The sequence below is a fragment of the Budorcas taxicolor genome, chromosome 4 (assembly GCF_023091745.1).
Source record: "Budorcas taxicolor isolate Tak-1 chromosome 4, Takin1.1, whole genome shotgun sequence".
Classification (NCBI taxonomy): domain Eukaryota; kingdom Metazoa; phylum Chordata; class Mammalia; order Artiodactyla; family Bovidae; genus Budorcas; species Budorcas taxicolor.
Window position 1 is genome coordinate 97001015 of NC_068913.1, and position 13059 is coordinate 97014073.

A 13059-nucleotide genomic window follows, 5' to 3' on the forward strand; every position below is an offset into this window, starting at 1 on the left:
CCTCTTTTTACTCAAAAAGGACCTTTGGAATCAGAATTTTAGGGGATGCCTCTTAGTTACCTTCATATTTATAAATCTATCAAAATACTGGTTCTGCAGCAGCCTTTCCATATGCTTATGTTTAGGAAATAGTAGTATTTATTTTGGAATGTTACTAGTTTAAAAATCTCATTTTTAAGGTTACTTAGAGGTACCTTCTTAAATGATCTTAGAAGCAATGGCTAAATATGGATGCCTTTGCTTAAATTCTGTCTTAAGTTTATTTTTTTAAACATATTTTTCTAATTTTCACAGAGACTGTTTATTTGTTTGGTGGCTGGGATGGAACGCAAGATCTTGCTGACTTCTGGGCGTACAGTGTGAAAGAGAACCAGTGGACTTGTATCTCTAGAGACACTGAGAAAGAGGCAAGTTTTCAGACTTGAGTTCTCACCCATCTTTATTACGAGAGGGGTGTGGGCATACACTTCTCTTTCTGAGTGATTTGTGTTCTTTTCTAATGTGTGTCAGCAGTGGTAGCAGAAGAATTTGTGGTGACAAGTTTGGCTTAAGCATTCTTGCATTCCAGCTTCTATACCAGGTTCTTGAACTACAGTTACATGAACAAATCTATGTTGTAGAGATAAATAGAAATGAGTATCTAATGTAACTTAGATTTTAACCATTTTAGTTAAAATGTAACTGTATAAACTATTTTTTTTCTCATGTTCTGTCACCTCTATTCTTATTTTGTACATTTATTTTTGTTTCCTCTGGAAATACATGCTTTTGATTCCTCACTATCTTACTACTTTGGCCCCTCACTATTTGACTGTATTATCAGTTTCCACAAATGATATATATTTTATTTTTAACTAAAATTGTTTATTCATGTGTGAGTCTGTCTATTGATGCATATACACATAAAACTTCCATAGTGAATAGAATGTCTTGAATTTATGATTTTGAATTAAATAAGTGTATAATTAATTATACACTGCTATAAGGCACATATTCATGTATTTTTTTAAAGATCTTTGTAGAATTTTTTTTTGTACTTTTCCATCCAAGCAGTTTTAGATTACAAGGTGAAAAATAAACTAAAACCAATTGTAACAGCAAATGAAAAGAAGAAGAAAAGACTCAATTCAAAGCCACCAATTTTAATCTAGGAAGGCCATTTTTTAAAAACTCTGGTGCTATGTCTTTCATCTTAGGAAACTGGATCCTTGCTTACTTGGTGTGTTCCTTTGTTAAATATTTGAGTATTTTTTAATCTTTCTAAAGAGATCTTAAAATTATTATTATCCCTGTAAAAACGGGCTTTTCCTTTTCAGTATTAAGTACCATTTTCTGAAATGATTATTTCTCTCCTAAAAAATAAAAAGGCAGATCTTAAAAGAATACCTTTCTTATTTCTCTTAAACTATTTTAAATCTAGGTTGATTGTGTCTGAATTGTTTTTGCAAGAAGTTTACAATTCATCCTGAAATCCTTTCTCTTTACTGAGTTGTGTCTAATTAGGGCCTAAGTTCCACCAGTTCTAGCACCCAATATTGAGTTTCAGACATTTTTTCCTCTCTATTCCTTTCAGCGTTGTGGTTTCTTTCTTAAATTTTTTTTGCCTCCATTGTTGATTCCAAACCTAGTCTTCATTCATTAACATAGTCTTCAAAACAATTTTTTTCTTTGGGCCACATAGCATCTCTGCTTAAACCCTATAATTAATCTCAGTCAAACTGTTTCAATTATCTACTGCATCCCACATATCACAATATATTCCATATATTACAAGTACCCACAAAACTTTCAGTTCCGTTCAGTTGCTGAGTCGTGTCCAACTCTTTGCGACCCCATGAATCTCAGCACGCCAGGCCTCCCTGTCCATCACCACCTCCCGGAGTTCACTCAGACTCGTGTCCATCAAGTCAGTGATGCCATCCAGCCATCTCATCCTCTGTCGTCCCCTTCTCCTCCTGTCCCCAATCCCTCCCAGCATCAGAGTCTTTTCCAGTGAGTCAGCTTTTCTCATGAAGTAGCCAAAGTATTGGAGTTTCAGCTTCAGCATCATTCCCTCCAAAGAAATCCCAGGGCTGATCTTCAGAATGGACTGGTTGGATCTCCTTGCAGTCCAAGGGACTCTCAAGAGTCTTCTCCAACACCACAGTTCAAAAGCATCAATTCTTTTCGGCGCTCAGCTTTCTTCACAGTCCAATTCTCACATCCACACACAAAACTTTAGTGGCATATAATAAGTATTTATTTTGTTCACAAGTCTGTAGGTTAACTGGGCTCACTCATGTGTTGGAAGTCAGCTGACTGTCTCTATAGAATAGCTTCTGGGACTATTTGACTCTGTTCTGCATAGCCACTCACCTTCTTGTTGACTAGCATGAGTCTTATTCTCATGTAGGGGCAAGGCTGCAGCGGGGATGATGTAGACATATGCACGTCATTAAATTTGTTATTGTCCCATTTTCCCAAAAGAAGTCATGTGATCAAATCCACAGTTATGGGTGATGGGTGGCACTACCCAGGGACATAGATCAGGAAAGCATGAGTAATAACAGTTACAGCAATAATAAACAAGTTTATCTACTTTAGTTCTATTTGCTTAGTGTGAAAACTTCAAATTTCTCATCATGATTTGGTCCCCACCTACTTTTCTAGCCTCATTATTTGGCTGTGCTAGCCATACTTGTGAGTGCTAGAATTTATTCAACATTCTCGCCTGTGTTCTTTGGTATGCAATTTGTTCTTTCCCTGTTTGGAATTAACAGAGGCTGCTCCTCCCGTGTATTCAGCTTTCACCTAGTGTATGCCTCAGTTCAGTTCAGTTTAGTCGCTCAGTCATGTCCGACTCTTTGCAACTCCATGAATCGCAGCATGCCAGGCCTCTCTGTCCATCACCAACTCCTGGAGTTTACTCAGACTCACGTCCATCAAGTCAGTGATGCCATCCAGCCATCTCATCCTCTGTCGTCCCCTTTTCCTCCTGCCCCCCAATCCCTCCCAGCATCAGAGTCTTTTCCAATGAGTCAACTCTTCGCATGAGGTGGCCAAAGTACTGGAGTTTCAGCTTCAGCATCATTCCCTCCAAAGAAATCTGAGGGTGGATCTCCTTCAGAATGGACTGGTTGGATCTCCTTGCAGTCCAAGGGACTCTCAAGAGTCTTCTCTAATACCACAGTTCAAAAGCATCAATTCTTCAGCGCTCAGCTTTCTTCACAGTCCAACTTTCACATCTGTACATGGCTACTGGTAAAACCATAGCCTTGACTAGATGGATCTTATTCGGCAAAGTAACGTCTCTGCTTTTGAATATGCTATCTAGGTTGGTCATAACTTTTCTTCCAAGAAATAAGTGTCTTTTAATTTCATGGCTGCAATCACCATCTGCAGTGATTTTGGAGCCCAAAAAAATAAAGTCTGACAGTTTCCACCGTTTCCCCATCTATTTCCCATGAAGTGATGGGACCAGATGCCATGATCTTCGTTTTCTGAATGTTGAGCTTTAAGCCAACTTTTTCACTCTCCTCTTTCACTTTCATCAAGAGGCTTTTTAGTTCCTCTTCACTTTCTGCCATAAGGGTGGTGTCCTCTGCATAGCTGAGGTTATTGATATTTCTCCCAGCAATCTTGATTCCAGCTTGTCCTTCTTTTCCAGCCCAGCGTTTCTCATGATGTACTCTGCATAGAAGTTAAATAAGCAGGGTGACAATATACAGCCTTGACATACTCCTTTTCCTATTTGGAACCAGTCCGTTATTCCATGTCCAGTTCTAACTGTTGCTTCCTGACCTGCATATAGGTTTCTCAAGAGGCAGGTCAGATGATCTGGTATTCCCATCTCTTTCAGAATTTTCCACAGTTTATTGTGATCCACACAGTCAAAGGCTTTGGCATAGTCAATAGAGCAGAAATGGATGTTTTTCTGGAACTGTATATGCCTACTTACCCTTTAAAACACAGTTCACACTTCAGTTCCTCTGTGAAGCTTTTCTTGACTTCCCCAACCAGAATTGGAAGCTTCCTTTGGTGTGACTACTTAACCCTTTACATTCCTTGAGTGGGTTACTACAGTGATTGGTTTATATTTCTATTTCCCAGTGGAAATTGAATTCCTTAAGGCATGAATGCTTACTCTGTAGTGAGTAAATAGTTCAGATAAGTTAGATAAAAAGTTAATGCTGGAGAAAAGCAAAGAAATGAAAAATAGAAAATTCAGAAAAGTGGCTGCTTTGTCAGGAGAGAGGAATTATAGGGGTCCTCAAAAGTAATATTAATGTAATATTCTAAGTAATATTTAGGATGCAATTAATAGTAGATTATTCTGATGAGAACACTTTTCTGTTATTTTCAAATCAATAGAGATAAGTTGATTATCCAGTATTGGAATTAAGATTTATTATAGTTTTTTATTACTTCATTTAAACACCTAAAAACCTTTGTTTCATTAGTGAAGTGAATGAGGATATATGTCTTTAGCAAAATGCTCATTCCTTCCAAAATTGAAGTCATGTTCACGTATCCAATTTTGTTTTCTACAAAATTAGTACAGTAAGTACAAGTTTTATTATTTAATGATACCTCGGTGCATATTTTTAAAAAAGTATTATATACAATTAAAAAGCAGAATGTGCTTTTTTTACACACGTTACTCAATGTGTGTAAAATAATTAAGCAACAAGGATATATTGTGCAGCATAGGGAAATAGAACCGTTAAGTTGTAATGACTTTAAATGGAGTAGAATCTATAAAAATATTGAATCACACACACACACACACACACAAGTAATTTAATTCATTTAGATTAAGTAATGTATCTAATAACACATAGTAGGTCGAAAGATAGTAGAATGGCTCAGCTTTTAGAATAATTATTTTAAATGTTCATGTATATATGCATGTAAGTTTTTATTGGTTCAAAAAAAATTATGTTTTTAATTTTGCATTTTTATAAATATCTTTAATGTCTATCTTAGTGGAAGACAGCTAGATTCTCATATGTTCTTGTGCATGTCATCTTTTACAACATATTGTTTTATGTAAAATATATGAAGAAAATTGGACCTCACATATATTCTTGGAAAGAATATTAATATTATTAGTAGTAGTATTTTAGTAGTATTTTAATTGTAGCCTTTTTATGTAATAGCACATATTCTTTTTGGGTCTTATACCCCAAATTGACAAATTGTTGTTTGCTTCTTAAAGGTAATTGCACTATAGACTCTGAGACCTCATCAGCTAGTGTTTTGTATTCTGTTACAGTAAGATCCACTGATCTGTGTTGCTCTTTAAATATATGTTTTTCCTGTGCTTGTTTTTTTACTTGTGTGATGGTCACTTGAAAAATACTGGTTCTGTGAGTTAGGCAGGTCTTCAGATGTTGACATATTTTATTATACCAAACCACATTTGTTAATATCACTATCAGTCTCATTAGCAAAGTCTTTTATGTGTTGGGAAGGTGTCACAATCACAGTGGCAGGGAGAAGTTTTCTAAAATTCTAAATTGGCTTTAAAATGTACATTTTATTACTGGCAATAGATTTTATCAGTTGTTTTCCTTCAAAGTAAAATACTTCATTTATTTTTCAGAAAATCTCTGAATAACTGTACCTGGATTGTTAGTTTTCTTTTGAGTAAATACCATGTTTTGTGGAAAAAGCAGCTAGATCAGAATGCAACTAAAACAACTGCATAGATGCTTTTCCTTAAGACAGCCGTCATATGTCAAGTAGTACTGTTTTATAGTTTTCTAAGTCTCGTTAATTGTGACTGAATAGAAGGCAGGTAGGTTTATATTTGCTTCTAAATTCAGTCTGCTGCTATATCACAAGTCATGTAGCAAGTGAGTAAGAGTGAGAGTGAAAATAGTATTGTTATGAACAGTGACAGATTTTATTTTACTGGGGTCCAAAATCACTGTGGATGGTGACTGCAACCACGAAATTAAAAGATACTTGTTTGCCCCTTAGAAGAAAAGCTATGACAGACCTAGCCAGTGTATTAAAAAGCAGAGATATCACTTTGCCGATAAACGTCTGTGTAGTCAAAGCTATGATTTTTCTGGTAGTCACATATGGATGTGAGAGTTGAACCATAAAGAAGATGGAGCGCTGAAGAATTGATGCTTTCAAATTGTGGTGTTGGAGAAGACTCTTAAGAGTCCCTTGGACTGCATGGAGATCAAACCAGTCATTCCTAAAGGAAGTCAACCCTGAATATTCATTGGAAGGTACTGATGCTGAAGCTGAAGCTCCAGTGTTTTGGCCACCTGATATGAAGAGCTGACTCATTGGAAAAGACCCTGATGCTGGGAAAGATTGAGGGCAAGAGGAGAAGAGGGCAACAGAGGATGAAATGGTTAGATAGCATCACTGACTCAGTGGACATGAGCTTGAGCAAACTCCAGGAGATAGTGAAGGACAGGGAAGCCTGGCATGCTGCAGTTCGTGGGGTCACAAATAGTCAGACATGACTTTAGTGACTGAACAACAGTAACAATTGTTATAAAAATGGCTTTGACTTTATAGAGTCCCTGAAGATTCCTGATGTGCTATTGTAACCCCCATTCCTTTTTCACATATAGGTAGTTATCCCAATAGTGCAGTTTCCTTTATGGGCTTCCCTGATAGCTCAGTTGGTGAAGAATCCTCCTGCAATGCAGGAGACCCCGATTCGATTCTTGAGACGGGACAGTCCGCTGGAGAAGGGATAGGCTACCCACTCCTGTATTCTTGTCTTCCCTTATGGCTCAGCTGGTAAAAAAATCCACCTGCAATGCAAGAAACCTGGGTTTGATCCCTGGGTTGGGAAGATCCGCCAGAGAAGGGAAAGGCTGCCCACTCGAGTTACTTAATGTCCATTATAGGTGTCTTACTGTTACCGCAACTCTGTCCCTGACCCAGGACCCAGTTCATGATAATGCAGTGCATTTCAGTGTCATGCTTCTTTAGTGTCCTTTAGTTCCTTGACTTGTCTGTCTTTCTTGACCATGGCATTTTTGAAGACTGTATGGCAGTTTTGTAGACTATCCTTCTGTTGGGTCTGCTTAATGTTTCCCTAGGATTGGATATAGGTTAAGCGTTTCTAGCTGGGATGCCACGTATGAACATCAGGTCCTCCTAAATATGTCCTGTCAGGAGACAGGCACATTACATCAATTTGTCTGATGTGCTCACCAGATTTCCTACTGCATGATTAAGTAATTTGAGGGGAGACATTTTGAGACTATGAAAATATTGTGTTACTCATCAAACTTTCCAGAGAAGGAAATCACATCCCACTCCAGTATTCTTGCCTAGAGAATCCCGTGGCCAGAGGAGCCTGGTGGGCTGCCGTCTATGGGGTCGCACAGAGTTGGACACGACTGAAGCGACTTAGCAGCAGCAGCATCAAACTTTTGCCCTTTTAGCATCCATTGATGGAACTGTTAAAGCTTTCTCCAAAGTGGTTATACTGTTTTACATTCCTTCCAGAAATGTATGTGAGTTCTGGTCGCTTCCTATCTTCTTTCCCTGTTTGGCACCTTTTTCAAGAATCAGTGGAGTATATAAGTATATTTGTCTTTTAGGATATTTGAATCTGCCCCATTATCTTTTAATCTATTTATATTCCAATGTGACTTTAGATCAAGTAGTATAAGACCTTTTTGTTCTTGTTTTTAAAAATTGGGTTGATTCTTCTAAGTCCTTTATATTTTCACATAAATTTTAGAATCATGTCAGTTTCTAACACGGTTGAAATTTTGATTGGATGTGTGTTCAGTCTATAAATCAACCTGGAGATAATTGATGTCTTAATACTGAACCTTCTAATCCATGAACAGGGCTAAATTTCCATTTATTTGAGTCTTACTCATTTTCCTTCAGCACTTGGAGTTTGCAGATTAGAGGTCTTTTTTATTAAATGGACCCCAGTATATTTTGCTTTTCCTTGCTGTTGTAAATGAAACTTAAACATTTTTAATTTTCAACTTATTTCCTCATAATATACTGAAGTAAATTGATGTTTTAATATTTTTTGTATCATCACTTTTGTGAATCCACTTAATTATTTCTAATAGTTTGTCTTTTGTTCTATGTTGATTTCTTAGGATGTTTTAAACAGTCCTGTCCTCTGTGAGTAGAGATGATTTTAACTTCTTTGTTTCCACTCTTAAAAAAAATTTTTTTTAATGTCTTGCTGCACCAGATGGACATCCTTATTTCAGATCTTAGCAGGAAAGCATTCTGTCTTTCACCATTAAGTGAAAAATTAGCGTTACGAATATGTCCGTTTTACCTTTTTAGTCAAATTTTACTGTATTTTTCATGATAGTTCTTTGTTTTTTTTAGTTTCTAGTGAGCCTGTTTTGATGGTACTGCTTTCATTTCTGATACTGGTAATTTGTATTTTCTCTCTCTTTAAAAAAAAAATTAGCCTTACTACTGGTTTATAATTCTGTTAATCATTCTGTTATTTTTTTGAAGGAACAAAAAACTGTATGAGTTTTCTCTGTTTTTCCTTCTGTTCCCCAGTTTCTTGGTTTCTCTTCTTTATTCCCGTTTTTCTTCTTAGTTGGAAAGTAATTTGCTCATCATTTTAATAGCACTTTTGCTAATTAAACTGAAGCAAGAAAGTTCTATTATTCTCCTATTAAAACTTCAGATTTCACACTGTAGGAAATATGGCATAGATTCATTATATGTTGCCTCATATTTGTTTTTGAAATTGCTTAATTACAGAGGAAATTGTTTCTTTTTTCTTTTCAACCAGGTAAAGAACTTTATTAACTTTCATTTCAGACTTTACCCCCAGGCTTCTTCAGCTTAATTAGCTGCAAAGAATGAATTGTATAAAAGCAAAAAATGCGAAGAGCTGCATTGTCTTGGGGCTTGGGATTAAAAATACTAGATCTAGATTTTATTAGATCCATAAAATTTTAAAGAGCAGTCATAATATAAGATAGCAACTCCCAATAACTTCTTCAAGATTTATCTTCTTCAGAAGTTGACTCGGCTTACTTTGCTTCATTCTTGGAAGCTTCATCAAAATTCTCCGCAACATCTAGAACTTGCTCATCATCATCTTCCCCCGTGGCAAGTGGTGCTTTTCCATCCACAGATTGTTCGGACAGAGCCTCAGCCCCTCTCCTTAAACTGGTTGGACTCTCTGTGCCAAGCAGGTTTAAGATGCCGGGTAGCATTTCTCTCAGCTGCTTTGTCTCAGCATGGCCTGTAATGGTGAACATCTTTGCTACCAGAGAGGCCTAACCTCTAGGGTTATTCAGGTGAATCACTGACCCTTGGTTTGGGAACATCTTCACCTCTTCAATACCAGAGATACTGTTTACCTCTAACTTCTTTAAGGAGAACTGAAATTTCTTTATTGTCTGTTGTAACTGTTCTAAGAACCACCTTCTTCTTTCTGCTGACAGTTTTTTTTCCCACTAATGTGCAGTTGTGCTTGCCATTTGGTGAGTTTATTCTGGTTCACGATCATTTCTTTCATACTGCTGGAGCAGAAGTGGGGCTTCCCTGGGGGATTAGGTTTGGTGCTCATGGGGCCTCCCACAGACCAGCTGAAATTAGATGCACACGTGTGGGGACACAACATGGCAGCCAGAGCGGAAATTCTTTCTTAAATAAAATTTCTGCCTTTCTGCTGCATATTTTCCTTGACAAAAATATTTAACAATAATCTTAAAATAGTAATTAGCGTGAATACTCACACGAATGTCAAACTGTTTTTCCTGTCTGATATTTTTATTCCTTCATCTAATCTAAATAATACTGGATTACTCATCCTATAATACTGCTTTTTTATGTAGTATCCTTCTCTAGAAATCTATAATAGTTCTTTAATGCTTGCAAGATTATATTCAGTTCTCTGTCAGTCATTCACAGGCTTTGTATTTCTACCTTATACTTCAACTCTGCTGTTTCTGTGGCAGGAATTCTTCATCTCAGTCATAACTGCACATACTGTAGTGTATTTTTGCTTTTGTTTCTCTTATCTTGCACACATAGTAATAATATAGGTAGAATTTAGGAGATATTTAACAAATACAAGATATTTTTCCTTTTCCCTCTTTCAACTAATCCAGTCCTACCCAGCTGAAGTTCCATTTTTCTTTTCATGAATTCTTTTTTTTTAAGCCTATACTACAATTTTTTTTTAACCTTTTGTTCTGTCCTGTGATACAAGTGATCTCAACTAATTAATTTCTGTTGATAATATACTGTTCTTCATTTTGTTCCCTAATTAATGTAGCTGAATTATTTATCTTGTCAGGAGAGTCAGTTTTATATAATACACAGTGTGGAAGAAGTAGTGAAAGACTTGGATTCTCATTCTGCTTCTTTCACTAGCTTACTACTTTCAGGAGGCTATCTTTCTTCTTTGAGCTTCTGCATCTTTATTTTTTAAAGGAGAACATCAAACTACAAGTTTTATTAAGGTTCCTACCAATTATTAAATTCTAAATATTCTTGAAGTATCTGTTTTATGCTAGATTCTGATGAAGTGTACAAAAATATTTTGAAAAACCAAATGTGTCTTTGAGTAGATTGACATGTACAAAAGAATTAAGCTCTGTACACAAATGACTAAAATGTAATGCAGTATACATTAGAAGCCATAGAAGTGTTATAAACAGAGTGCAATAGAATAGAAAATAGTTGTTCTCATGTTTCCTGGTAGAGTTTAAGCATTTCTAAGCTAAGATTTGTGTCTCCTATTCCTTCTTTTATTTTTCTATAGAGACTTAAGTCTAATATTGGATATATATTAGTTGGACTTGATCAAATTTCTGAGCAGACCTGTTCGTGAAAGTCAGCAAAAAAAGGCATTTAATTTTGTTTTGTATTATTTATTCTTTGAATTTTCTTTCTTTCTTTCCTTTTTTTTTTTTGTTTGCTCTCCACAGAATGGTCCTAGTGCTAGATCATGTCATAAAATGTGCATTGACATTCAACGAAGGCAAATCTACACTTTGGGGCGTTATTTGGATTCCTCTGTGAGGAACAGCAAATCTCTGAAAAGTGATTTCTATCGTTACGACATTGACACAAACACATGGATGTTACTCAGTGAGGATACTGCTGCTGATGGAGGACCGAAACTAGTGTTTGATCATCAGGTTTGGTGCATAGATAACTATATGATGGAATTAGTTAGTGCTTAGTCACTCTTGCTGTTCGAATTTCAGATGTTATGCTGAGTTTTCTGTTAGTGATTTCTACCACAAATACCTATGACAAATAATAAAAGAAACTATTGTTTCAGTAGTTTAAAGTTATTCCTTAAATTTTTTTTTCTCTTATTTGGTACAAAATAAAGTGATAAGATCTCGGAACACAGTTGTTAATTTATAAAAACTTTACAGAGAGTAGAGGCAGCAATACATGTGAGGAACTACCATGTAGTTCTATGGTATTCATAAATCATAACAATAAATTTTAAATTGTTTATTCTACATTCCTGAAAAATTTTAAATTACTTTATAATGAGTTCAAGGATTTGAAATGTAGAGTGTTTCTTCCAATGCAAGTACAGTATATTCACTTTTGTATATAATCACAAACTCAGTATAAGATAGATAAGAATTTGGCATGTACTAGATGAAGTTTAAATTCAGGACCAGTAGAAGTCATATAATGATGTTGTAAACAAGAAGACTACATATAGCAGTCTCATAAACCATTTGAATATCAGAATGTGTATAGCTCTCATCATCCCTGTTATCATTGTTATCTTTGAATCCTTTTTTTTATTTTAAATTCTTATTTTGTATCAGTTCAGTTTAGGTCAGTACTACTTCAAACTAAATAGTAACCACTTTGAATTCAGTAGGCAGTTTTGCTTGGCTCAGCCCATGTCCAAAGTTTTTGGAGTATGGCGAAGAAAAAGACTTTTTAAAAAATCTATACTATTAATGAACAAAGCATTATATCAGCACTTGAGAAATTGGGGCGTGGTGCTAGAATTTATGACATAATCTATGCCTAATATCTAGGCATTAAAACCAAAGTCTTTATTTACTGCTTCTTTGCCAATTTTTGTTAATTCTTTAAAACTTTCCTCCTGCCGTATTTATATTAACAAGTAGATTTTATAGGAGAATGGTGAAGGGAGTGCCTTATATGCCTACCGAGTATGTGGTGTGTGGAAAATAAAAAACATTAGTCTTGAGAGTGCTCCCCAGATTGAATTTGTAACATGTGCTGGCTGTACATTACCCAGCTCTGTAAAGCTTTGCACTTTCCTGCTGACATACTCAGTGTTGTTCATGTAGAAAATAAGAACTCCAAAAAACTTAGACTTGCTCTGATCTTTTAAAAATAGAACATCAACAGATAATGTTATTAGGGAAACAATTTATTTTCTTCCAGTTTGTTCCAAGTATCTTTTCCAAAAGATGCTTATGTTTTTACAGGTTGAAAAAAAGAATAACTGAGGATATCGCATATGTTGTGCTCATGTGGGCCTATGTTTCTCCTGACTTCGGTTAAATAGAATGTCCCCTGAAGCCTAGGTTCTGTTAAATAATGCTTCATTTTTAACTCATTAGATGTTATTAACAGGACACTAGGGGTGAAGAGGCCAGGATTGCAGTGCTGATTCAGCCAGTGGCTGCTTCTGTGACCTTGAACAATTAACATAATGTACTAGCATACATTTTCTGTTCTGTTTCACGCAAATTCAAAGTTATGAGTTGGAACCGACTCCCAAGTTTGTAACACCATAAGATTTGACACTTAACATTCAATTTGAGAGGATCGTGAGAAAGCTAGAGGCCTGAAGATATGTTTAAAAATTACTTTGCCATTTTCAATTTTAGCATATTAAAAAAATTAAAATTCAAAGACTTTTAGATTTCCTAAGGACATAGTGGCAGCTTAGTGCTGAAGCTTTCCATGTTGTTGCTTTGTGTGATTCTTCAGGAACCATGAGAACCAAACAAAAAGATTTTTAAAAAAGGAAAAAAAAAACAAGACAAGTCACATATTCAGCAAAACCAGAAGCCAAAGAAAACCCACAACTCCCAATTCCTTGTAAATTTAGCAGAAACAGCTGGAATACCCAGA

At 35.8% G+C, this 13059-nt stretch overlaps 1 protein-coding gene across 1 annotated transcript in view; it reads left to right on the forward strand.

Moving 5' to 3' along the window:
* MKLN1 (muskelin 1) overlaps window positions 1–13059 on the forward strand; it is a 202018-nt gene that overhangs the window by 123028 nt on the left and 65931 nt on the right. The window contains exons 9-10 of the mRNA XM_052638533.1: window positions 295–407; window positions 10899–11111. Of these exons, the coding sequence (XP_052494493.1) occupies window positions 295–407; window positions 10899–11111 (326 nt within the window). The remainder of the gene's footprint in view (window positions 1–294; window positions 408–10898; window positions 11112–13059) is intronic.